Here is a 27,570-nt window from a genome sequence, read left to right as displayed (position 1 = left end):
TAATAGCAATAGATTGGTAATAGACAATTATTACTGTGACCAAAACTGATCTGATTTACCAATTCATTATCAGTTCAGTTTTTAATGTTTTCATAACATTTTTTATTGTCTATTACCAATCTATTGTTACTAAAAAAAATAATCACCAAAAATTTATCATACCTATTGTTATTAAAATAAATCTCAGAAAATTTTTTTATTAACCTTATTAAATGTAATCTATTGTTATAAAAATCTTTCATTTATATTACTTACTAGTAATATTAGTGTTACTGTGAACTATAAAAAAATCTTACTAAAAAACAATTATTAACAAGTTAATTGTCTACTATCAACATATTGTTATTAAAAAAAAATCCCAGAAAATTTTTTTATACCAAACTATTACTAAAAAGAAATCTCATTAAATTTTTTATAAATCTCACTAAACACAATCTATTGTTATAAAAAAATCTTTTATTAATTTATTAGTAGTATTAGTATAAAACTCACTCACTATATCCAAAAGTACACTAGTTATTAACATAATCATAAACTTGATTATTCATGTTGAACTTTGTAAAATTAAGAAATTCGTCTATATTAGAATTTCCACTGACATTATCGACAACAATGGTATCAATGGTATCAATAGAAGCAATTTTTTCAATTCTTTTGCATCTTTTACATTGAGATTGATTAATATATCCAAAAATAATATTTGTTGTTAAACAAATCCTACATCCAGTATAAACCATAAGGCAATTTGAACAATATTTCTGACAACTAGATTTTGATTTTAGAGGTTGATGACAAATCATGCATTTATTACGAGCATCCCACCATGGTAAATAAAGAATTAGAATAGATTCTGAAAATTCAAAAGAAATTGAATAACAATTGGAACATAGTTCAAACTCAAAAAAGTCATCTTGTACATTTTGTTTGTACATTAATTTTTTGCATAATCTACAGGTTTCTTCATTAAAATGATCCAAATTACCAAAATCAAATTTCTGTTTTGTAACTATTTGTTTGAAATATAAGATTTCAGTGCAATTTTCGCACCACCCTTGAATGCAAAAATCCAAATTTTTTGGTTCATGTTTATCACAATTAGTATTAGTTGTTCTTACACATACATCCAAATTATCAATTGCACATTTAATATTCAAATTACTAGTAGTATACTTAATGCACCAATATAAGCAATCCTTGCAATACTTTTGTTTGAATAGGGTTTCAGAATAGATGTTTTTACAACAATAACATCGATCTTCATCATTAATAAAAGGAATGAACATGATTGGCATAATTGAATAATCTTCATTGTTCTCTAAATATTCAATTGTTTGAGAATACATTTTGAGATCAAAGTACTCAAGCTTCTTTATAAAAATATATATTTCCAGTAGATTAGAATGCTTGTCTATATTATTCACGTAATTAGTAATTTGATTATAGTTACAAGTGTTGAGTTTTAAAAAGTGTTCTTTAATATTTTTCATGTTGATATCAATTAATGACAATCTTTTACATTTCATACATTGAGATTTTTCTGTATTTCCAAAAATAATATTTGTTGTTAAACAATATCTACACCCAGTATAAATTATAAAGCAATTTGAGCACCATTTTTGACAATTTGATTTAAATTTTAATTTTGAATTGCAAATTATACATTGATTATGAGCATCCCACCATGGTAAATGAAGTATTGGAATATGATTTTTGACCAAAGTTGATTCTATAAATTCAAAAGAAATTGAATAATAATTGGAATACAATTTAAACTCAAAAAAGTTATCTGATACATTTTGTTTATAAATTGATTTTTTGCGATTTTTTTTAAAAAAATGATCCATATTTTTAAAATCAAATCGCTGATTTGTGACAATTTGTTTGAAATATAAAATTTCAGAGCAATTTTCACACCACTCTCGAATGCAAAAATCCAAATTTCTTGGTTTATGATTATCGCAATTAGTATTAGTTGTTCTAATACATACATCCAAGTTACCAATTGCTGTCTTAATACTATCTGTATTACTAGTTGCATATTTAATATACCATTGTAAGCAATCCTTGCAATATTTTTGTTCGAACAATAGTGTTTTAGAATAGTTTTTTTTACAACAATAACATTGATTACTTTTGTTATTGAAAGGGATGAACATAATTGGTATAGTTAAATATAAAGAATTTTCATTATTTCCTGCTAAATTTGCAATATGTAAAAGTAAAATACTTAAAGGAAAATAATTAAGCATCTTTATAAAACTATATATTTCCAACAAATTAGAATTTTCGTCAATATTATTTACATAATTAGCAATTTGATTAAAGTTATGAGTATTAAGTCTTAGAAAATATTCTCTTATATTTTTCACATCGGGTAACGTATCGATATTAATCAATGACAATCTTTTACATTTCTTACATTGAGAATTTTCTGTAATTCCAAAAATAATATTTGTTGTTAAACAATATCTACACCCAGTGTAAATTATGATACAATAAGAACACCATTTTTGACAATTTGATTTAAATATTAATTTTGAATTACAAATTATACATTGACCATGAGTATCCCACCATGGTAAGTAAAGAACTGGAAAAGTAGAAGTAAATTCTATCCATGTGAAAGAGATTAAATAACAAACTGAACAAATAATAGCACTTCGTTCATAACAACAAAATTTACAGTAATTTAAATATTTAATAGAAGATGAATTCTTATTGACTATTTGTTTAAAACTTGAATTCTCAAGCGTTATGTTTTGTTTTCCACTTCCATCATAAATATCTAAGTATGCATTAAAATTAGTTATTGTCTTAATATACTCAGATGAACAATTTTTGCAGTATTTTTGGAATAATCTTATATTTGAGTATGCATTTCCACAATCACAAAATTCCTTATCTATACTAAAAGGGAAAAACAAAATTTGAATAGGACTAGATATTAATCTTGGTGTCGGATCAAAAGAATTTTTGCTATTCATAATTTCCATAATGCAATATATTTTAAGGTAAGTTTCAAAAAAAAAGAAAATATAATAAATTTAAGTAGGAAAATATTTATTATATATTTGTCACATTCTATTAATACCCCGTAAAAAAAGTCGATCCGTTTTTTATATTACGCCTTTTTTCCGTAAAAGGCTCATATTTCCGAAATTAATAACCCCTATATCACGGAATTTACCGAATCATTTACATTTTCCGTGAATGGATCCGTGAAAGGCTCACTTTTACGGAGTTTTTCCAGAAATAACGGATAAAATTTTTTATAGGGATAGAATTTTCTTGGAAATTTAGAATAGAATTCTATTATGGAAGTGTAACGAAATAAAAGTGGAAATTCCATATTGTAAAATCATATGCATTCTGCCGATTGGCGCAAATTGTTCTCCGATGTACTGTACAACAATATAATTTGCGTAACCAGATTGTCGCAAAATGTTCTCCGATACATTATGATGTACTGTACAACAATAAAATTTGCGTAACATCCAAGCAACACTTCAGGCTTTACGTATTTCTGAGTTGCAAAATAATTTTCATGATTATTATTTCGATTATCAAATATAATTATTCTTTTAAAAACACACTGTTAATTTTGATCTCTTAATGTGAGAATGAAAATAACTACTAATTCTATAAACTATAGTATATATATGTTTCCCAATTTAGCATAATAGTGTGATTTTAATCTATATTTAGAAAATTAGTTATTACATAATATTAATTCAGTTAGTGTAGATTATTTATAATGTGAGTGAAAAATAAAAATTATTAGAATTACATCTTATATAAAAAAAAAATACTTTCTTTTTCAGTTAAATATGATAATTTATCAATGAAATCATATATTATTATTTATTAAATATCTTCAAATAGTAATAATTCTAAGTTCAATAATTATATTAAATATATAAAAAATTATTAATTCGATTTTTTTTTAGGATATTTTTATTAAAAATCGTATTCATTCTAACTAAAAATTTTTATAAAATATATTATCATACTATTCCAAATATATATTCACTTTTCGTTTAATTCGTATGCTTAGTCATCACAACGTGAAAATCAAATCGGATTCTTATAACATAGCCATATAACTTATAGCCTATATCTCATAACTTCTTTTGACAACAAAAGAGCAGAATGCAATTTAAGGTCTCCTGTGTACTTTTATTATCAGTAAGTTTTTTGCAAAAGTTAATTTCGTTTGATCATTTTTTTTAAAAAAAAGACAGAACCTCGTAAAAACTTATTTTTAGATATGTAATTTGCATTAAATTATCAAATCTTTTTTTATCTGTCATTACTTCTATTTTTAAATTATTTATTTATAGAAAAACGATCATACAATGTTTATTGGAAACTACGAAAATAAGCAACCGTTCATAAAATTTTTTAATTTAAAATATTTTTATTAAAAGCTTTTAGGTTAATAAACTCTTTTTTCATAAATAAATTACTGTATATATGTTGAAAGAATTTGTAATTAATAAAAAAACCTGATATTATAGCGGGCGAGCTTGGACTCGAGTTAGGATGAGTCAACTCGAGTAAAACGAGTCAAGAATTTATTTGACTCGAAGAGTACTCGAGAGTCATGATAAGTTAAAGTGCGGGCCAAAAAACTTATCCATAATTCTACCCAGACCGTTATAGTCATAGTGCCGGCACTATCAACCACGTGATCCCGGTTGACTCGAGTCAAGAAATTTCTAACTTTAGTGGGAGTTCAACTCGAGTCAACTCGAGTTACATGAGTGCGAGTCCAAGCTCTATTATAGCCTTTAACGGAAATCACAAAAAAAAATGTACAGTATTTATCTATTGTATATTTAAGTTTCTATCAGTTCTAGAAAATATTCTATTATTTATCTATTTGTGCAAAAAAGTGTTGTCGGTTGATTTGTATCACTCGAGCGGATAAAAAAAAAAATCTTTTTTTATATAAAGATGAATTATCTGAATTATCTGTTATATAATTTACTTATATAGAAAGTTAAATTAATTTTTCAAAAATTCTTGAAACAATTATGAAACCATTTGAAGAAATTTGAAAAATTTTTTTTATATTACATTAATAAAATTTCTGCTGCGACAAAGTCACACAACATATTATGATTGTATATCCCATCATGTGATCCGTTCCTATTCTGATCAGACAATGATATGATACTAACTATTACAAACTAGTATCTGTGCAACATTGCATTGTCCTAACCTTTTTAATTCAACGATTGGATCGACTTGATCGTAGAATTCTACACGTATTTTCTCTCACGAAGTGTAAAAGATATCTACAAAGAACGGTAATAAGATTACTTTTCCGACTTTTTAATGCACAAACTCAAAATGGAATGTAACACTAATTTCATATAATATAAAACTTTCAATTCGCTGATGTTTTTCAATAAAATTATTTTTAATTTTTTTTTTTTTAATAAAAAAAACGTGCAAATGTTACAAAAGTATTTTATATTATTGTTTATTTTTCAATTCTTAATTGAAATAAATTGTCAAACATTTCCTTCTATAGATAAGGAACGAAGCGAACATACTGCAACGCTTATTGATAAAAAATTATATATTTTGGGTGGTCTCTCAACTAATAATGTTGGGAAAGATTTTTTTTATTTCGATTTTTCTGTCCCGTTTAATACTCAAAATTTATTAATAAAAGATTTATCAAGCATTAATACTATTCCTTCACATTTCGGTGCTGGGTCCGCAAGGGGTGGTGCAATTAATGATACGTTGTTCATAATCGAAAATGCAGGAGCTATTAAGTTGTCATCTGTTCACACATTTAATCCGCAAAATAATTCATGGAATACTCCAGTAACAACCGGTGTAATACCTATTCTTTATGATGCTTCAATAGGAACTATCGACCATGATGGAAAAATGTATTTCTGGGATGGAATTGGTGATATTATCGCCATTTTAGATACAAAAAATTTAATTTGGGAAACGAGGAGTTCAATTGGTGCACCAAATATTGGATTGAAAAGTGCTACCACTTTATTACCTAATAATAAGATAATCTATATAGGTAAGCAAGTAATTCCGTCATTCTTTGTTATTCTGACATTATTTATTATTTTCCTATTTTTCATTTTTATTTTTATTTATTACTTTATTATTTAGATAGTAGTGCCAGTAGTTTAATAAAGGTATTGAAATCAAAAAATAAATTTAATAATGATTTTTATTGGATTCTTTTTAGACAAAAATTTTGTTCTAGGTTAGTAAAATAATTATTTATATATATAGGTTTATATATATGATATAATAAATGATACTTGGAGTACGAAAGTAAGTAATTATAAATGTTAATTATCAATTAATTATAAATAACTTAGTACTAAACATTAATTTAAATATAGATAACTTCGGGAACAATGCCTCCTAATAAACTAGGAGCATCCGCTGTCCTTGGTATGTATTTAAATAATAATATTGTTAAACAAATATCGTATTTAAATTAAGATACAATTTTATTTTAATAGGATTAGACGGTCAAAGGGTAATCATTTATGGAGGTTCTAGTAATGCCAAACCTGTAGATTCATCACTTTATGAATTAAATTTAATAAATTATGAGTGGCGTATTCCGAAAACTTCTGGGAAAACTCCAGCGTCCCGAACTTCACATCGAGCAAATGTAATTGGAAAATATATGGTTGTATCATTTGGTAATTGTATTTTTAAACTATTATTTAAATTGATTTTATATGAATTTAACCAAATATATAAATAACAAATAACTTTAATAGGATTGGGTTATAACGAATCAGAAGAAAATGATATTCTATTACTTGATATTAGCAATAAAGATGAATATATTTGGACAAATGAATATGATCCTACATCATCAAATATATCAGCACAATCATTTAATGAACCATCAAAAGTTAATGTAAATATTACAGGCGCTATTGTAGGATCTTTGATTGTTTGTGCTTTATTTGTTTTCGCTTTATATATGTGGAATAAAAGGAGTCAAGCTGAAAAAAATATTTTTAATCACGGACAAGGAATAGTAGCATCACCTGATAATGGAAATATTCATAATTATGAACTAGAATCATCCAACAATGTAAATATTCATAATCATGGGCGAGAATTTGTAGAATCATCCAATAATGAAAATATGCACAATCACGGACAAGAAATAGTAGAACCACCTAGTAATGAACGTATATTTAATCATGGACGAGAAATAGTATAACTGGTAACTCAAGATCCAGTAATAAATAGTAGTTACAATCGTTGACATTATTAACATTATGATATGTACAAGAACTTGAACGAGAGATCCAAGACTGAAACAAACAATAAGGCATGAATAAATTCGGATGTTATTATCAAACAAATCAAAAGAATAATGCGGTATTCCCATCTCAATGTGGTATGTAATTTTGTTTGAATTACTAAATTATTGTTTCCCAAACAAACCTTTATCTGTTATATTTTTTTCTTAACATTAAACACTAAAATAAAACCTACAATACATTATTTTTTATACTTAATAGTTTGTCAAATAAATTTAATATTTCTCAGTATACTTCTGTTAATATAAGCTTGTATATATCATAATTTAATAAAGCAAAAAAATAAATTATAAACATAAAAAATATTCGTTACACTACGCCATGAAATAAATATTATCTATACATATGATATCGGTCTCATTTGCGTTAACGTTAAATCGAATGATAAAACTATTTTGTAATACCAAAAAAAAATTATCTGACGGATGATAGGACCCCGAGCTATACATAGAAAGGTCAGGTCCTGGTTATGAGCCCAAAATTATGTAGATCGCTTCCATTTGTGGATAATTCCGACCAGCATTACATAGTGCCGGCCCTGAAGAATGCGTAGAGCTCGGGTCTTCGGATGATCCTAGAAAATGTCATATCATTTTTTAACTGCGTAGTAATTTTTATGTGCAGTATATATATAGGCTTAATGATCAAATATATATAATAATTTCGTTCATTTAATTATACAATATAGGAGTTTCTGCCTTAAAATTTTGATTATGAACAAATTCTATTGTATAAGAGAGCTCTTATGATAGATATTATACTAATATTTACCAAAACGTATTTATTGAATTCCAGCTTAAAAGAAATTTTACCAAAATCAAATAAAATTTTTTGCTGCGCTTATAATAAACAAACGATACAATGTGTTTACTACTAGGCATTATTTAATAATTAAGTAAAGATATAATGAAAAATTAGTAATCATGGTTTGTTATTATTCATCTTATTGTAAATATTGATAATTATGACTCATTATAAGTTATTTTATCAAAGGAATATGATGGAAATTGATGGAAATTAGTATTTATAATTATTCATTTTATTATGATTATGACTCATTATAAGTAATAAAATGTCATATTTCTTATAAATAGGAGTAGTTTTGGACCTATTTATGTTTTCAGAAAATTACATTACTTGTAGGTGATTAGAATCTTGGGTTGATACCACCTTATTTTTAACAAAGGTGAGTTATTGTGTTCAATTGAGCTTTAATTGCAATGAAGGCTTTTTTACGATTTAGTTCATGGGTCTGTTCACGTATATATATGTCTAAGGTTTTCCAAATATATTTATTTGTCGGGATTCTTTGTGAGTCTAGATGAAATCTGGTATATGTGCCTGAGTAAGCGTGGATGAGCGTTCTGATATCAGCCCAGTAATTCAATAACTCATTTATCTGAGTGATCATAGGATAACCTCTCTTTTATTTCTATTTATAGATCAATTATCAATTATTTAATTATCTTCGAGTTATCGTCGCCAAGACCATTGTCATCAAGACCAAGTAGAATCCCAAAAATTTCTTAAGTTCCAAAAATATTTATTAATAATAATAGCTTTAAAGATTTTTAAATTTTTTTGTAATTAGTTAACTTCATTATCAAATAATAAATTATATTAATATTTACAAATTTATTATTTTTTTTTAAATTATAACATGTAACTTTTGGATGAAATTTAAAAATTAGTTGACTTCACATTATTAAATGAAGAAATAAAATATTATATTAAATTTACAAAATTATTATTTTCTTTTTAAAAAATCAATATAACGCGTAACTTTTGGATAACTTTCGGATGAGTAACTTTATGAGATTTTAAAATACTTAATATGATTTTAACAAAAATATCTCAAAAAGAATGCTGTTATAATTATTACAATCACTTGAAAATGGTATTTTATTACTTATGCAGGGTTTATAATTGTTCAGATACTTATCTTTGATATGTTACGACATTATCTTAAATATTACACAAGAGGTAAAAAAAGTTCAAGATGAATTTTTGTTGAATTTTGTTATGCCATTATCATTTAATATACCGTATTCTTTACCATTTGATAGAAATTGACTCGTCCCTATTTAAAAAATTGTATACATTAATTTTTTTTTTTTTGAAAATAATAAATACATAAATTCATCGAATAAAAATAAAATATCAAGTGTTGAAACATTTTCTATAATTTGTTTAAATAATACACATAAAAAATTATCATACAATTATTTAACTGTAGTCGCGATCATGGTTTGACCGTTTGGGAGTAAAAATTCGGTATTTTTTTATATACCGAACCCAAAGTTTTTTGAAAGTTCGGTATACCAAGAAAATCACGTAATTAATAGCCCAATTTCGGTCAGAATTAAGATGTTTTAACATTAATTAATTTAGGCAAAAATTAGGTAGTTCTAATTCTGGCCGAAATTAATTAATTTCAGGCAAAATTAGAAAATCATGTGACTAAGTGAAAATTTTTTAATAAATGGTAAATCAATAAAAGTTCGGTATATGTTATATAAAGTTTATATGATGTTCGGTATATCAAGACGTTTTAAATATAATGATGAAGACGGTTTTAAAAAAAAGTTTGGTAAATCATGAAGTTCGTTATATCGTTTGTTCGTTATATCGAGATTAGACTGTCGCGGAATCTACCATAATTGATATGAGCACTCAGCTGACTGAATATTTTGTTTTTTTACTTTTTTACTTATTAGGTCCGGCTGTCATAATTAATAAAAAATTTTTTATTGGCTAAATATTACAAATGTACTAAAGTAATATCACAGCGGCAAATGTATCGTTCTTATACGTGTACGACATACTATCTTATACGACCTATATTATGTGACATATACGTCGTATAAGAACATAGCACCTGATCGTATAAGAACGATACATTTGCATCACAGCGAGACATAAAAGTACAAAAATGGAATGTAACCAAATAAATCATACTTTTGAATGATATATTAGGCAGTATGGCACAAGTAGATGATTAAATATTTCCTAATATAGTATACCGCACACATAGCACACGGGAACCGCATTTCTTTATTAATTATTTGCCTAATTACAAAGGACTACAATAACAAACAAAAGAAATACATAAAGATGTGTAACCGTAATCTTTTCTTTGATACGATCTTATTAATTTTCATTAAACTTTATCAATAACTTCTAAATATGTTAGTCTTACGATACTTTTTTTTTTTTTTTTTTGACTTTTAATTTAGATAAGCACTTTAATTCACTTGAAAATTATTTTTTTAATAAATAACTATATAATGTTACGAAAGAGTTTAATGTATATTACATTATGGTTTTTATTTCAATTATTAATTGAAATAAATTGCCAAATGACACCTTATAATTTGAAACGGCGGGGACATACCGCAACGTTTATTTATAATAAATTATATATTTTTGGTGGTTCCGAGGATGGTGACGTTGGAAAAGATTTTTTTTATATCGATTTTTCTGTCCCATTTAATACTCAAAATTTAATAGTGAAAGATTTGTCAAACATTAATACTATTCCAGAACATACGTTTGTTACATCCGTAAAAGGTGGTGCAAATAATAATACGTTATTCTTATACGGGGGATTCGGTCCCACTTCTATGGATTTGGTTTATACCTTTGATCCACAAACCAATTTATGGAATATTCCAAAGATAATTGGTGATACTTATCATAGAAAGTACTCTTTGACCGGAATTATAGACGACAAGGGCAAAATGTATTTATGGAGTGGATTAGATATTCGTACGAATGTTTATAGTGATATGCTTATTTTAGATACAGTAAATCTTGTTTGGGGTAAAGGAAGTTTTGCATCAATTAGAAGTATGAGTTATGCTGCCACTTTATTGCCTGATAATAATATAATTTATATGGGTAAGCAATTCATTTTACAATTTTTATGATTCAAATATTACTTATTATGATGTATGTCACTTATATACTTGTTCTATTATTTAGATTTACTAGATTTACAGGTATATAATATTTTTGCAATAATTTAACGTTAAAACGTTGAGATTTACGTTTTATTTCAAAAAAACGTCAGCATTTTTTATCTCTTTGTTATAAACCTTTAGAACATAGAATTTTTATACAGAAATATTTCGGTTCAACTAATTAACTATTTATTTATACAGGTTTATATATATGATACAATAAATGATAATTGGAATATAAAGGTAGATTAATAAAATCATCAACTAAATAAATATAAAAGAAATTATTGCTTATTACTGTATATATTATTTAAATATAGTCTACTTCAGGAACAATATCTTCCTACAGAAACGGTTTTACCGCTGTTCTTGGTATGTATTTCAAACAAAAATATCATCATATTATTCAGAATTAAGAACTAAGTTAATTTATTTCAACAGGATTAGACGGTCAAAGGGTAATCATTTATGGAGGTTATAGGGATGTTACTAAACCACCTAAACCTGTAGATTCGCCACTCTATGAATTAGAATTAATAAATTTTGAATGGCGTATTCCAAAAACATCTGGGCAAACTTTGGCATTCCGTTATGGTCATGCAGCAAATGTAATTGACAAATATATGGTTATATCATTTGGTAAATATATTTACGAACCACCATTTAAATTAACTGATATGAATTTAACCAAAATTTAATTATTTTAATAGGAGATGGATATAATCGTTCAATTGAAAATGATATTTTATTGCTTGATATTAGTAATGTCACTGAGTATATATGGACGAACGAATTTAACAGCTTACCACCACCATCAAATAATGAACCGTCATCAATTAATAAATCACTTATTATTGGGGTAATTGGTGTAATTATAGGAACTTGGGTTGGTTTCTTGTCCTTAGTAATTTTTATTGAATACAGACGGTATAAAAATAGAAGTAAAGATGATGATAACGATCAAGTCGAAAATAAAGTTCATAATTACGGACAAGAAATAGTGCAACCATTCAAAAATGAAAATATTTTTAATCATGGACAAGAAATAGTAGAACTACCCAATAATGACCATATTTTTAATCATGGACAAGAAATAGTAGAATTAACCAATAATGATCATATTTTTAATCATAGAAAAGAAATAGTACAACCGCATATTCCAGAGCCAGTAATCAATAATAATTACAATCATGAACAGGAATCAACACAAATTGCTAATGATAAAAAGTTATCATTACAATATGTACAAAAACTTGAACAAGAGCTTCAAGATTTGAAACAAATGATTTTACAAAATAATAATCAATCCACTAAAAATTAAGTATTATTCATATTAATAAGTATAATTTAAGAAGTTAAGAAATTAATTATTTTTTTTAGTGAATTATAGAAGAACAAGAATATTTATTCTGTTCAAAGATTTGATGAGTAATATGAAAAAATTTTCACAATAAAATTTAAGTAACATTTAGTTTAGTATTTTTATCTAATATAAAACCTAATTTTAAATATCTGTAATTTTTCATGTTTTTAATTGATCTATAACCCAAACACAAAATTTTTCTCCAAAGACATGGTTCACAGTCATTTTATAATAAATTTTAACGTTTGTTCTAGTATAACTCCTCTCTAAACATGAATCCTTGTATATTTTGAATAAATTTATTTAATGTAAAATTAAAAATGAAGGATATAACTTATGTCACAACAGTCAGGTTACACAAATCAAGTGATTTTGGCTGTGAATTTTTACCTCACTCAGCCAAACGTATTGCTAAAAATTAGTTTAACCGTTCGGCTTTGATACTTTTGCTAAGCAACATGATTTTATTATTTATATCTCGATATAATTGATATAATTCAAAAATTTTTTGTGATAAACTGTTACAATGGGTAAATTACAAATAATAATATACCCTTTAACTATAGCTATGATTATTATTATCATATATACTTGCATATTAGCACAAATTTTAGCTCCAACTAAAAATGCCCAAATAGAGGGATTCGTAACTACATGGTCTCAAAATAAATATACTAAAATGTTTTTGTTAAGATTTTTACCAATAATTGGACAACATATTTTTTTAAAAGAATATATTAATGAAGATGTAACATGGCGTATGAGAATTTTAAAGGATGCTATACAAACAATTCTACCTCCAACAATTGCAATAGTAGCGTTTGTAATATCTCCGGAATTCTTAGAAGCTAAATATAAATATGCTATATATGGTTTCTTTATTGTTAGTCTGGTTTCTGGTGGAATAACATTTGGATTTTCAATGTATGATTTCTATATTCACAAAGAAGATTATGACAATAAAATTTATGAAGATGAACAACAACAACTAGAAGATGAAAGGAAACATAAGAGATATAAGAAATATAAAATTTTCATGTATTTCATTGGTTTTATTGATTTTTTATCAGGTTGTGTTTTCATAATCCCATTATACAACATGTATGGTCTTAAAAGCGCAGCTTTTGTTATTTATACAACTTCATTCGGAACGCTATTGCTTGGAATAATTTGGTCACTTTTTCAAAAAAACAAACATTCTTATGGTTACACAATAAGAACTTTATTGATTGGTATAATATCATATTATAGTACAACGGATCATTTACAGATGAACGAAACTTCGATCACAATTTCATTAGTATCTGCTTCAATCACCTTGAGTTTTGCAATAAGTGAACTTCATAAATTGAATGAATCATTTATCTTTAAATTAGATCGTTTAGAATTAAAAAATGGATGTTATTATATTCCAGATAAAATTATTATTCGTGATAAAGAATTTAGAAAATTTGAAGATCGAATTAATCAAATAAATTCAACCGGTTTAACTATGACAAGCTCGAAGGTTTGAGGAACAAAGAAGGATACATTTTGTACTACTAAATTCATTATCTAAAATATTATTATTAATCTTAAAAATTTTAAAATGATTTTTTATAATTTTTTCATAAACTTTGGATATATTAAATTTATTTGTACCTTATTTATAGAATTCATTGGTAAATAATTACCTATAAGGAATTATTAAATTATTATTTTTATCGAATTTTTTTCTTTCTCATTTATCAATCAAAGAAAATTATCTATATATATTTAAAATTCACTATTATTAAGAATAAAATTATTAGATATAATGTAGGTCAAAATTTTAAAAGTACAAATATTAATGTACTGTAAATATCCTTTATTTATATTTTCTGTTTTAAATTTAAAATAAGAATAAAATGATAGTATATGTAATATTTTAAATGTGGATCGAAGTACAAAATAAAATTATTAAATGTCCTCTGTTGTTGCATTTTAGTCTTCCCCTGGATAAGCTTTGGAATACTTATATAAAAGAAATTATTATTTCATTCTAATGTACTAACATTTTTTGAATCAGAATTAAAGCATTGTTAGATTCCATAGAAATTTTTAATACTATTTTTTGGTAATTTTGTTCATAATTAATAAAGTAGTTATTGCTAAGATGAAATTACTCACGTAGTTTTACCAATTCTGGTGCTATATATACAAGGAAAATTTCTATATATACTTTTTGATGCTTTGATAGTTTATCATCTGATTCATAAATCTGACGTTACTTAGTATAAAGCTTTGATTATATTCTCAAAAATTCATAATACATAATTTTAGACCCTGGAGAGTACAGATTTCTTCGAACCGCGTACATCATACGTAATTCCTGTACCATAACAGAACATGGATTCAATTAAGTTTTTTTATAATACTAATACTAAAAATTTCAAAAATTTTGTAAAATGAGCGTTAAACACACTTTTTATTAGTTAATTTTTATAACTTGTCATCTTTAATATAATGTACGGAATTTCCTGGTTATTGATCATTTAGATTGGTATCAATAGATTCAATGAAAATTCGGCCTGCAAAATCTTATAACCTTTTATTCTTTCCAGAAAAAGTACCAGTTTTAATTTACTATACCCGAATTCAATCTATAAATCATAAGTTCTACTTCGAGTTATTGATTGCAACATTTTTGACGGAAACTTTCACTTTCAAATAATACTCAAACATTTAAATTCAAAGAATTAATCACTGACAGAAAATAAAACAAATAATTTTGTGAACAACAATATTATTTATTATTTATCCAAAAACCCTCTTATGTTTCAAATAAAGAAAAACATGCAAAGTATATTTGACACAATTACCGACTCTATAATCATTCGTTTAAATCCACTCGTAATGAAATCTTTTTTTATTTATCCAAAAAAAAAATTACACAAAGCGATTTCGTAATTTTTCGTAATAAACTTCAACGTAACGTAACATTTTATTAAAATCAGTAATTTTGATATATTTGATATCCTTTTTAAATTACACCTGTTCTACACTTTATTCCCGTCCCTTTCCCTTATTCCTTAATTAAAGGGTCGACTATTCTGAAAATTAAAATTTTAAAGTATATATTATTATAAGAGTTCTTTAAAAAATATTAAATATATGTAATTAAATATATCTTACCAAATAATTTTTCATCGCTTCTTCAGCAGATAAACGCCAATTAAAATAACGGAAATTACTATATGTGATAAAAGTAATAATCATTTATTAAACTAATTCTATGATTCATAGACAAACTTAATTATTATGACAAATTATACCTAATTTCGCCATTAAAACCTTCACGATAAAAGCGTCCAATGTATAATGGCCCATCATTGAATTTAACTTTATGCGTTTTGACATTTTCAATACTATAAAATGCGACCCATTCCCCATTTATGTAGAAATCCAGTCTCTTTTCGGGATCAGAAAGTGTGTAAGTTAAATGATACTTTTGATTTAACAAAAGTTCGTCCCCAATTTCTTCAATTCCAACATTATTATCCCAATTTCCGGTAAAACGTACATGCAATTTTGATGTATTTGGCATTAAATAAAGTCCAGGTGTACGAATTAAACGTTCAGTACCTATATTTTAGGAGAGTTGTAGAGTTATTCAGGCAAATGAATTAGCTAATACTATTTTTTATTTACCTTTATGAAAAATGATGGCCCAATCAGAAGCGTGATTCTTAAGTTTCAACCATAGTGACACTGATAACTCATTCTCAACTACTGGCAGTTCAGCATGCTGCACGACGATTTGGTCTCCAGGCCTGAACGTTTTAGGCTCCGAAACAAACTCATAGAACTCATTTATGGCAAATTTCTTCATTTTTCTTGACAAAAACCAAATGATTAATTACCACCGTATGACATTAAATATCCAAAAATTCGTTTTTATGCACAGTATGAATTTAAGAATTTCATGTTTTACAGTATGTATGTATATACTATATATTACACACAATTACGTTACAATGACGTCACGCACTACCTGTAAAGGGATAGTATCAATACATTGAATGATCGTCTTCAAGAAATAAGTTCACGACCCCAAAATATAAAAAGAGGAGAATTCAACTGGCAAAGAACACCATAAGAGAATTAAATTAAATAAGTTATACAAAAGAAAATAATTATAAAAAGTAAGAAAGGTAACAATAAAAAAGATAGAAAATTTTTCGTAACCTTTTTTGGACTCTTTTTTTAAAGCAGATGATTGTGGATTTTCATAAATAATAATCACATGATCGAATCAGATGTTTCGTGTTTCTCAGGCCGAAGAATTTCCCGATCTTACATATAAGGATATTCATTCATTCGATAAATTTGGGACAATTTTACCATTTTCTTTCATTTCTTTGAGTTTACCTAGAAAAAAAAAAAAATTTCTTTGAAAATTTAAAATCGGTGATAATGTAAAATGATAAACTTTTATCAAAATTATCTCAAAATTTACTTGAAATTTTATAACTGTTGAAGTTGGTAATGAACCTTATTTAAAGGTTTTTCGTTCTCCTTATTTGCGAAGATTTTTATCGACTGACGCTATGATGTAATCTTCGTACATATTAAATTACCAAATATTTCACCTGAAATTTTTCAAATGATCTTAAGGTAGGAAAAAATTGTACCGATTTTTTTTATAAAAAAAATGTATAATATATATGAATATATTTTAATTCTTGCGAAAATATTCAAATATTTTCATTTTAGATATATTTATGGAGGAAGACTTTCTTTGGAAGAATATGATACTTCGGATATTATTAAAATCTTGAATACTTCCAATGAACTTAGTCTTCAAGAATTAATCACCCATTTACAATCATTTTTGATTGAAAATAAAAAAAATCGGGATGGAACAAAATTTTTTTAATTCAATCGATTATATTATTTACGTTTGTTTGTTAAGAAATGTATATTTAAAAGAAAAAAATAGAAAAAATATAAAGAATTTTAAAAGCCGGCTATGATTAAAGTATACGAAAAAAAAGAATTCGATGTTAAAAAATATTCGGATTTAAAAAATTCGGAGTTATAATTCAGAAAATGGAAATCAATGGAATTAATTACAAAAAGATATAATGAAAAAAAAGCATAGATTAATTGATTTATTTTATTATTTCACTTTAAGAAAAATCTTTAATTTCTTTTATTCAACATGATAACTTTCAAATGAATGTTATTCAAGTTTGGAAGCATGTACTTAAGTAGGGTATTCGCTACTACCAGTGTATTATGAATCGTATATATTTACTAATAATTTACACGAACGCTATAAATTTATGTATCATTTTTAAGTAATAATATATTTATTAAGTAATAAATAACAAAAATAGTTGTATTATTATACAAGTTTATTAAAAGATATTTCCTACGTTGTGACATCACTCACTTTGTGTCAGATGTATTTTTCGTCTATTTATTTGAAAAATAGATTTATTTTTTTGAAGCGTTAACATATATATATATATATCATGAATGAGCAATTTTATTTATGGTACCAGTTCTTCTAAGATTGAATCAATATAGTTCATCTAATGGCGTAATTTCAATTTCATTGTTTCTCTCTTTAACAAATAAATAATTCTTATTTTTCGATAATTTCTTAACTTTTCCGTGAATAAATTGCAATGAACTTACTAAAAGAGAAGAGAAAAAATAAATAATTTTCCTATAAATTTTCAAATTGATTCAATAAAATTTTATCCAAAGAAGATTGTGACAACTTACATTTAAGAATGTGTGGATTATATATAAAAATTATTTTCTATATAAAAAAATAGAATTTTTAAAGGATTTCTCTTTTTTATAAGAAAATATTTTATGACTGTTTCTAATTTGCTCTCTATTTGAAATCATCTAGTAGGTGATTTCACCCATATAAAAATTTATTAAATTCAGGTGATTTCACCCATAATAAATTACACGTATAAAAAGTTAAAAAATTTTGTATAAAAAAAACTTTTAATTTGAGCGTAAAAATAATTTATATATAGATCTAATTAATTGAAAATTTTTATTATAATATAATGACATTTAAAAGTCTATAATCTCGTTACACTATTATTATGGTTCATGTGATTTACAGACTCTTGATAACCACCACCAAAATCAAAAATAGTTGAGATTGGAATGAACCAAAGATTAAAATAAATGGGATCAAAATAAGACTAAATGAAACCAGAAATAAAAATATACAAGGCTAGAATGAACCAAAATCAAAGATAAAATAATGAGAAGATAAATGAAAAACCAAAATCGAAATAAATCCAAAATCAAACATAAAGTAAAAATAAAATCACAAAGTCAAAGTTTAAAAAAATGAAAAATTCCAACCAAAAGAAAAGAAGCATAAGAAGAAAGTCAAAAGAAACACCAAAGAAAAAATTAAAGAAAATCAAAGAAGAAACCGTCAGCCCCCCGGCGAAAAGAAATCCAAAGAAACCAACTTAAAAAAAAATGCAAGATCCAAGGAAGAAACCCAAAAGAAACCTGATGAAACCAAGAAGAAATCCAAAGAAGCCCAAGGAAAATCCGGCCAAAAATAGAAGAAACTCAAATGAAAAGTGAAAAAGAAAAAAAACTGATTAGTTACTGTAAAGAAACTAGGCTTCTGAAATTCTGAAAAACTTGAACTTACCATTTAGGCATTTACTAGAATTCCGAAGTTGAAAAATCTACAAAAAGAAAAATGGGTAATTAAGGAACAATAGCAAATAAAAAGAAAATATTATAAAAAAAAGCTTACTTTCAAAAGTCTAAGAAGAAAAGGCATTAAAGAACGTAAAGAATATTGAAAGACATTAAAAATGTTAAAGGTTGTCAAAGAACATTGAAGGATATTAAAGAACGTCGAAAAAAGGTTGATAAACAAATAAACAAAAAAATCAATCAGGTGATATCAACTAGGTGATTTCACCGGTGTTTGTTGCTCGTACGATCATTTAAATTATCATTTTCTATTTGAAAAGATTTTTGTCAATTGATAGAATTTTAGCATAATTTAAGATTATTAGAAAAGTTTCAGGTAAAATACTTCTTTAAGATCTAAGTAATTGAAAGTGTTGAATTATTATTTTTTTTTTATTGCATAAATAGATTTTTAGTTTATAACACTTAGAATTTACTTGTGGAGAAGTCTTTCTTTAGAAGAATAATTTATCATAAAGAACTTGTAAACTCAGTCTTCAAGAATTGATCACATTTAAAATCATTTTTGACTGAAAAAGAAAATTTTGGAAGCTATAAAATTTTTGTACAAGTATTTATACTATTTAATAAACAATATTTCAATTAAAATGAAAATTTTCATATGAATGATATACGAGTTTGGGAAAATGGATATCACTTAAATCATTAGCGAATTTAAATACAGGGTATTTGGAGTATTTATATGAAATTACAATCAGTCAGACAGTCAGACGATCCATAATTACGTCACTTAATCCACATTTATGATTATAAATTTAGCTTTACCACACGATTTATTTTTCAAATATCGTTATAGACTGCTTATCAAGTTCAAAAAGCTTAGAACGATATAATTAAAGGGAACGAAAAATTCTCATTACCGGCTGATAATGTTCTGAAAGGGTCGAGTCAGATCGGGTTTGAGAATGTACTTGAGTATGAAAACCAAACTCGATAAATATTCGGGTTTACATGACTTGGGTCGTTTATGATCAGCAAGACAATATGTCGCACAACTTTTACGATAAATTTTCATATTTTTATTATAACAATATTTTATATTATTAATAACTTTGACCTATATTTACAGCACATGTTAAAGTTATAAATATCCAGCTTTTCATATTGTACTCGTTATGGATCAAAGTTTCAATGAATGGTTAGTCTACTTCAATAATTATCATAATTATATTTTTAACGTAAAATTTAAAATTCTAAAATTTATAACTTTCATTAGATCCTTCTTTTCACATCCTATACCTACCTACCAATCAAGATTTCAAACACATACATATTCGCACTGCATTATCTTTTTGGGAACACAACTGATGTTCACATAAGCGTCCGCTTGATTCTATCAAACCAGCCCTAAAACCATAAATATCTAATAAATCTTTACATTTTTACATTTGTGATGGAAATTCCATTTCTTCAAAAAGTTCTCTAATAAAAAGTTTGCTTCTTAAAGAATAGAGAGCTTCACTCATTTTAATCATATAATTAAAGATTAAATCCCGGGAAAAGGTAAGAGCGAAGGAAAAGTACTATAGTTAACCGATGCGCAACCAGTTACTGCGATTTTGTAATAATTGATATACATTCCAGTTGTGCAAAATTTGTGCAAAATTTGTGCAATGCTTGTACTTGTGATCAACGCTTCTGCACAATGCATTTTGCATAAATATTGTTTATTCATACTAATAAAGACGGTTAATAATAAAAAAAAAAGATATTTATTTTATCTTTTTCAATTAGGGAGAATTTTGATATAAGCAATGGATGGTAAAGGTAAAGCATATAACATGAATAATAATATAAATTAGAATTATTCAAAATTATTAAAATAAACTTGCAATGTTTTTGTATATACCAAAGAACCTGAAGGTAAATATAATATACAAAACAAAATTGAAATATTAAGATTTTTATTTATTAAAAAAACTTAATTGTAAATAATTAAATATAATTAAACCAAATTTGCAATATAACAAAACTAGTTTCCATTAATATTGAAGAATTTGAAGAAAGTGGCACTGGAGAATCTAAAAGTATATCAAACAAACTGAAATATTAAATTTTTATTTATAAACAATTCAAATACTTATTATTTTTATTGTATTCCATATAACTAAATAATTTATTCAATAATTAATAATCTGAAGTTGGTAAGTTGTCAGTTATTTAAATCTTTAGTCCTTTACTTTATTTATTCTACACAACATTCAAATAACTAAATTCTTTGTTTAAATAACTATTTAATAATTAATTGTATTACAGATGGTAAGTTACAATATAAATATTATATTTATTTGTTTAATATTTTACATAATTCAACTAATTATATTTTTAATTTAAATAACTAGATTGTAAGTAATATATAATTTACAGTAAATACTTTTATATTATCTTTATATCTAACTAATTAATAATACTACAGGGTGTAAGTTATATGATATCTATATTTATGTTATTTATATAATTTAACTAATTTCTTTATTTAAAAAATCATTAAATAATATAGGGAGTAAGTTATTTATTTAATTCTATTATTACTTTATTGTTCTAATATTTACATATAATTTAAACTAACTAATTTCTTTATTTAAAAAATTATTAAATAATATAGGGAGTAAGTTATTTATTTAATTTTATTGTTACTTATTGTTATAATATTTACATATAATTTAAACTAACTAATTTCTTTATTTAAAAAATTATTAAATAATATAGGGAGTAAGTTATTTATTTAATTCCATTATTACTTATTGTTATAATATTTACATATAATTTAAACTAACTAATTTCTTTATTTATTTAATAGATCGTAAGTTATAGGTTATTTATTTAATTTTATTATTACTTATTGTTTATAATATTTACACTTAATTTCTTTATTTAAAAAATAATTAAATAATATAGGGGGTAAGTTATTTATTTAATTTTATTATTACTTATTGTTATAATATTTACATATAATTTAAACTAACTAATTTCTTTATTTATTTAATAGATCGTAAGTTATAAATTATTTATTTAATTCTATTATTACTTATTGTTATAATGTTTACAAATAATTTAAACTTACTAATTTCTTTATTTAAAAAATTATTAAATAATATAGGGAGTAAGTTATTTATTTAATTCTATTATTACTTAATGTTATAATATTAACATATAATTAAAACTAACTAATTTCTTTATTTATTTAATAGATCGTAAGTTATAAGTTATTTATTTAATTCTATTGTTATAATATTTACATATAATTTAAACTAACTAATTTCTTTATTTAAAAAATTATTTTGTAATTTATTTTAGTTGGTAAGTTATAAGTTATTGATTTAATTCTATTATTACTTATTGTTAGAATATTTACATATAATTTAAAATAACTTATTTCTTTATTTATTTAATAGATCGTAAGTTATAAGTTATTTATTTAATTTTATTATTACTTATTGTTATAATATTTGCATATAATTTAAACTAACTAATTTCTTTGTTTAAAAAATTATTAAATAATATAGGATGTAAGTTATTTATTAAATTTTATTATTACTTATTGACATATAATTTAAACTAACTAATTTTTTTATTTAAAAAATTATTAAATAATATAGCTTGTAGGTTATTTATTTAATTCTATTATTACTTATTGTTATAATGTTTACATATAATTTAAACTAACTAATTTCTTTATTTATTTAATAGATCGTGAGTTATAAGTTATTTATTTAATCCTATTATTACTTATTGTTATAATATTTATATATAATTTAAACTAACTAATTTCTTTATTTAAAAAATTATTAAATAATATAGAGGGTAGTAAGTTATTTATTTAATTCTATTGTTACTTATTGTTATAATATTTACATATAATTTAAACTAACTAACTTCTTTATTTATTTAATAGATCGTAAGTTATAAGTTATTTATTTAATTCTATTGTTACTTATTGTTATAATATTATATATAATTTAAACTAGTAACTAATTTCTTTATTTAAAAAATTATTTTGTAATTTATTTTAGTTGGTAAGTTATAAGTTATTCATTTAATTCTATTATTACTTATTGTTATAATATTTACATATAATTTAAAATAACTAATTTCTTTATTTAAAAAATTATTAAATAATACAGGAAGTAAGTTATTTATTTAATTCTATTATTACTTATTGTTATAATACTTATATATAATTTAAACTAACTAATTTCTTTATTTAAAAAATTATTAAATAATATAGGGTGTAAGTTATTTGTTTAATTTTAATATTACTTATTGACATATAATTTAAACTAATTATTTCTTTATTTAAAAAATTATTAAATAATATAGCTTGTAGGTTATTTATTTAATGCTATTATTACTTATTGTTATAATATTTACATGTAATTTAAACTAACTAATTCCTTTATTTAAAAAATTTTTTTGTAATTTATTTTAGTTGGTAAGTTATAAGTTATTTATTTAATTCTATTATTACTTATTGTTATAATATTTATATATAATTTAAACTAACTAATTTCTTTATTTATTTAATAGATCGTAAGTTATAAGTTATTTATTTAGTTTATTATTACTTATTGTATAATATTTACATATAATTTAAACTAACTAATTCCTTTATTTAAAAAATTATTAAATAATATAGGATGTAAGTTATTTATTTAATTCTATTCTATAATATTTACATATAATTTAAACTAACTAATTTATTTATTTAATAGATCGTAAGTTATAAGTTATTTATTTAATTTATTATTACTTATTGTTATAATATTTAAATATAATTTAAACTAACTAATTTCTTTATTTATTTAATAGATCGTAAGTTATAAGTTATTTATTTAATTTATTATTACTTATTGTTATAATATTTACATATAATTTAAACTGACTAATTTCTTTATTTATTTAATAGATCGTAAGTTATAAGTTATTTATTTAATTCTATTATTACTTATTTTTATAATATTTACATATAATTTAAACTAACTAATTTCTTTATTTATTTAATAGATCGTAAGTTATAAGTTATTTATTTAATTCTATTATTACTTATTGTTTATAATATTTAAATATAATTTAAACTAACTAATTTCTTTATTTAAAAAATTATTAAATAATATAGCTTGTAAGTTATTTATTTAATTCTATTATTACTTATTGTTATAATATTTACATATAATTTAAACTAACTAATTTCTTTATTTAAAAAATTATTTTGTAATTTATTTTAGTTGGTAAGTTATAAGTTATTTATTTAATTCTATTATTACTTATTGTTATAATATTTAAATATAATTTAAACTAACTAATTTCTTTATTTATGTAATAGATTGTAAGTTATAAGTCATTTATTTAATTCTATTATTACTTATTGTTATAAAATTTTACATATAATTTAAACTAATTTCTTTATTTAAAAATTATTTATGATCTAGCTTGTAAGTATTTCTATTGTTATATATTTTATATAATATTTTTTGTTAACTGAATTCTTTTATTTAAAAAATATCTGTTACTTTAGTCAGTAAGTTGTAAATCATAGATTATTATGTGTATTTATCTAAAAATTAAGACTTATTTATTAAATTCCTATTTAAATTTTAGAGTAAGCAATAATTTATTTTGTATAAATTATAATACAATCTATAATATAATTTAATTATTTAAATTTATAGATTTGGGAAAAGTGGTGATACAATTATAGATGATTTTATTTTTGAAAAAAAATTAAGATGGATTCCTTATAACAATTTTAAAAATGTTGAATATCTTAATGAGGGAGGATTTGGTACTATATATAAAGCTACTTGGTTAAAGAATAGAGAAGTAGAAGTAATCCTTAAATGTCACAAGAATTTAAATGAAAATTTAAATGAATTTTTGAAAGAAGTATGATAGTATATTATTATTTATTTTTAATTTAAATTAAAATTTATTTATATTAATAAATTATTATTATTTTTTATAGTGGGAATATCATACAAGTGTTTTAACTTCAAGTGATATTATAGAATTTTATGGATTCACAAAAGATCCAGATACATTGAGATATATGGTAGTAATGGATTATGCAAATAAAGGTAATTTAAGAGAAAATTTAGCAAATATAGTCACAAATAATTGGAATCAAAAATTATATTTGTTGTATGAAATTATTTCTGGACTTAGTAAGATACATGAAAAAAATCTTATTCATTGTGATTTTCATGATGGGAATATTTTAAATCATAATAATCTGAATAAGGAAATGATTTATATTAGTGATTTAGGATTATGTCAACCTGTAAAATCGTTTTTGGGAAAATATGATATTTATGGTGTTATATCATTTATGGCTCCTGAAGTTTTAAGAGGCAAATCTTATACTCCAGCCAGTGATATATATAGTTTTTCTATGATTATGTGGGAGTTTACATCTGGAGTACCACCATTTAATAATAGAGCACATGATCTTCAACTTAGTTTAAGTATTTGTAAAGGTGAACGTCCTGAAATTATTGAAAATACTCCACAGTGTTATGTAAATTTAATGAAAAAATGTTGGAATGAAGATCCATTAAAAAGGCCATCTACTTCAGAAGTGAAAAAAGTTATTGAAAATTGGATTTTCCATCCTGGTAATGATAACATTAATGAAGAATTAAAAAGCAACATTATGGAATTTATAAATGCATCAATTGGGCAAAACAATTTTGCTACTAAATCTCATCCTAAAGCTTGTTTTAAAAGTCGTTTACTTGATTTTACTAGTAAAAAATTGAATGAAGTTCTTGAAAGTGAAAATTCACAAGCATATCATGCAAGTCATTCAGATTTGAATGATTGTGTAATTAGAGATTTGAGGTCATTAGGTATATACTATAATTAAAAAAAATTAATCTTGCAAATTATTTATATGAAATTAATTAATTAATTAATTTATTAAAACAGATGAAAGTAACAGTAAAAAGTTGAATGAAATTCCTGAAAGTGAAGATTCACAAGCTAGTGTAAAAGCAAATGAAATGCTAGTAAGTGAAGATTTGAATGATTATATAATTAAGGGTCTGGGATCATTAGGTATGTATTATGATATATAAAGAATTAATCTTGCATATTATTTATGTGAAATTAATTTTATTTAATATTTAATTATTTAATTTAGATATTAAAGCAGATGAAAATTAACCAATCATTGTTTGCTTTTAAAAAAATTTATAGTTTTTTTTAAGTAATATTTGATATTATAACATTCAAATTTATTTTGTTCTTTTTAAATTTATTTAAACACTAAGGCTAGCATAGTAAAATATTTTACAAGTTTCTTAGTTTGTAATTTAAATAATTCATTTTTTTTTAGTTTATGTATTTATATTCACTTTTTTTTATTATACTTAGAATTATTTAAACACTAAGGTTAGAGTAGTAAAATATTTTACAAGTTTCTTAGTTTATAATTTAAATAAATCTTTTTTTTATAACTTTTTCAATTATGAGATATAAATTATTAAAATAATAATATAAAACCATGTAAATTGCTAAAGCTCACTGGCGGTGATGGTCACCATACCAGCAATCCAGCATTATGATGTATTTTCGACCAGAATTAAAATACTGGCAAGCATTACATCATAATTTCACCATCAGTAACCGGTGATGTTTAGCAATACCCTAAAACTATTTCCAATAATAATGTAAAATTTTTTATGCTTATTCCAATAGCTGATTGTACTTAATTTATATTTATTGATTTTTATTTTTAATATTATTTAAATATTTTGATAAGAAACTACATCAAGAATATCTGCTGGATTATACAATGCATTTTTTTTTCTTAATAAACCAAACAAAAGTTTTCTAACTTTATTCTATTTTGACATAAAAGCACAAATGTACTTATTAAGATAAATATATATTAATTTATTGCTTGATGTAATCAAATTAAAAAAAATTCATAATTATTATATTACAATTTACAAATTACAGTAAATAGTTACTTTATTAGCAAATTTAATAAGGTGTAATATTATGAAAATTTACACCTGTGAAATACTCTGCAAATTTACATGACCTTTGAAAAATTACACAGCTGTAATATTTTGTATTTTCAACATAATATTTTACAAGTTTACACATAATACTTTGTAAAATTATAGTGTAATATTGCCATGTGTATAAATTTTACATCGTAAAATTTTTT

General features: G+C 23.6%; 6 protein-coding genes across 6 annotated transcripts; 4 read left to right on the top strand and 2 right to left on the bottom strand.

The window, feature by feature from the left end:
* Window positions 1-482: 482 nt before the first annotated feature.
* On the bottom strand, window positions 483-2,993 carry OCT59_011309 (uncharacterized protein; the record flags this gene model as incomplete). Its single annotated transcript, XM_025333288.2, has 1 exon — window positions 483-2,993. The coding sequence occupies one exon, from the start codon at window positions 2,991-2,993 to the stop codon at window positions 513-515; it is 2,481 nt and encodes an 826-aa protein (XP_025173784.2). The 3' UTR covers window positions 483-512.
* Window positions 2,994-5,460: 2,467 nt separating this feature from the next.
* OCT59_011308 (uncharacterized protein) lies at window positions 5,461-7,234 on the top strand (the record flags this gene model as incomplete). Its single annotated transcript, XM_025330554.2, has 6 exons — window positions 5,461-6,055; window positions 6,151-6,176; window positions 6,277-6,318; window positions 6,390-6,441; window positions 6,513-6,698; window positions 6,780-7,234. The coding sequence occupies 6 exons, from the start codon at window positions 5,461-5,463 to the stop codon at window positions 7,232-7,234; spliced, it is 1,356 nt and encodes a 451-aa protein (XP_025173783.1).
* Window positions 7,235-10,696: 3,462 nt separating this feature from the next.
* OCT59_011307 (uncharacterized protein) lies at window positions 10,697-12,620 on the top strand (the record flags this gene model as incomplete). Its single annotated transcript, XM_025311215.1, has 6 exons — window positions 10,697-11,237; window positions 11,322-11,338; window positions 11,501-11,542; window positions 11,620-11,671; window positions 11,741-11,938; window positions 12,010-12,620. 6 exons carry the CDS (start codon window positions 10,697-10,699, stop codon window positions 12,618-12,620), a joined length of 1,461 nt encoding a protein of 486 aa, XP_025173782.1.
* A 568-nt stretch (window positions 12,621-13,188) lies between these two features.
* On the top strand, window positions 13,189-14,175 carry OCT59_011306 (uncharacterized protein; the record flags this gene model as incomplete). Its single annotated transcript, XM_025319464.2, has 2 exons — window positions 13,189-13,192; window positions 13,265-14,175. 2 exons carry the CDS (start codon window positions 13,189-13,191, stop codon window positions 14,173-14,175), a joined length of 915 nt encoding a protein of 304 aa, XP_025173781.2.
* A 1,238-nt stretch (window positions 14,176-15,413) lies between these two features.
* OCT59_011305 (uncharacterized protein) lies at window positions 15,414-16,605 on the bottom strand. The gene is made up of 4 exons (XM_025319463.2): window positions 16,332-16,605; window positions 15,956-16,265; window positions 15,816-15,873; window positions 15,414-15,733 (listed from the first exon to the last, which is right to left on the bottom strand). Exons 1-4 carry the CDS (start codon window positions 16,510-16,512, stop codon window positions 15,713-15,715), a joined length of 570 nt encoding a protein of 189 aa, XP_025173780.1. The 5' UTR covers window positions 16,513-16,605; the 3' UTR covers window positions 15,414-15,712.
* A 9,315-nt stretch (window positions 16,606-25,920) lies between these two features.
* OCT59_011304 (uncharacterized protein) lies at window positions 25,921-26,858 on the top strand (the record flags this gene model as incomplete). Its single annotated transcript, XM_066136416.1, has 3 exons — window positions 25,921-26,242; window positions 26,322-26,450; window positions 26,536-26,858. 3 exons carry the CDS (start codon window positions 25,921-25,923, stop codon window positions 26,556-26,558), a joined length of 474 nt encoding a protein of 157 aa, XP_066001039.1. The 3' UTR covers window positions 26,559-26,858.
* Window positions 26,859-27,570: the final 712 nt, after the last annotated feature.

This window comes from Rhizophagus irregularis, chromosome 19, assembly GCF_026210795.1.
Source record: "Rhizophagus irregularis chromosome 19, complete sequence".
Classification (NCBI taxonomy): domain Eukaryota; kingdom Fungi; phylum Glomeromycota; class Glomeromycetes; order Glomerales; family Glomeraceae; genus Rhizophagus; species Rhizophagus irregularis.
Note: the sequence above shows the minus strand (reverse complement) of the source record. Positions and strands in the feature narration are given on the sequence as shown.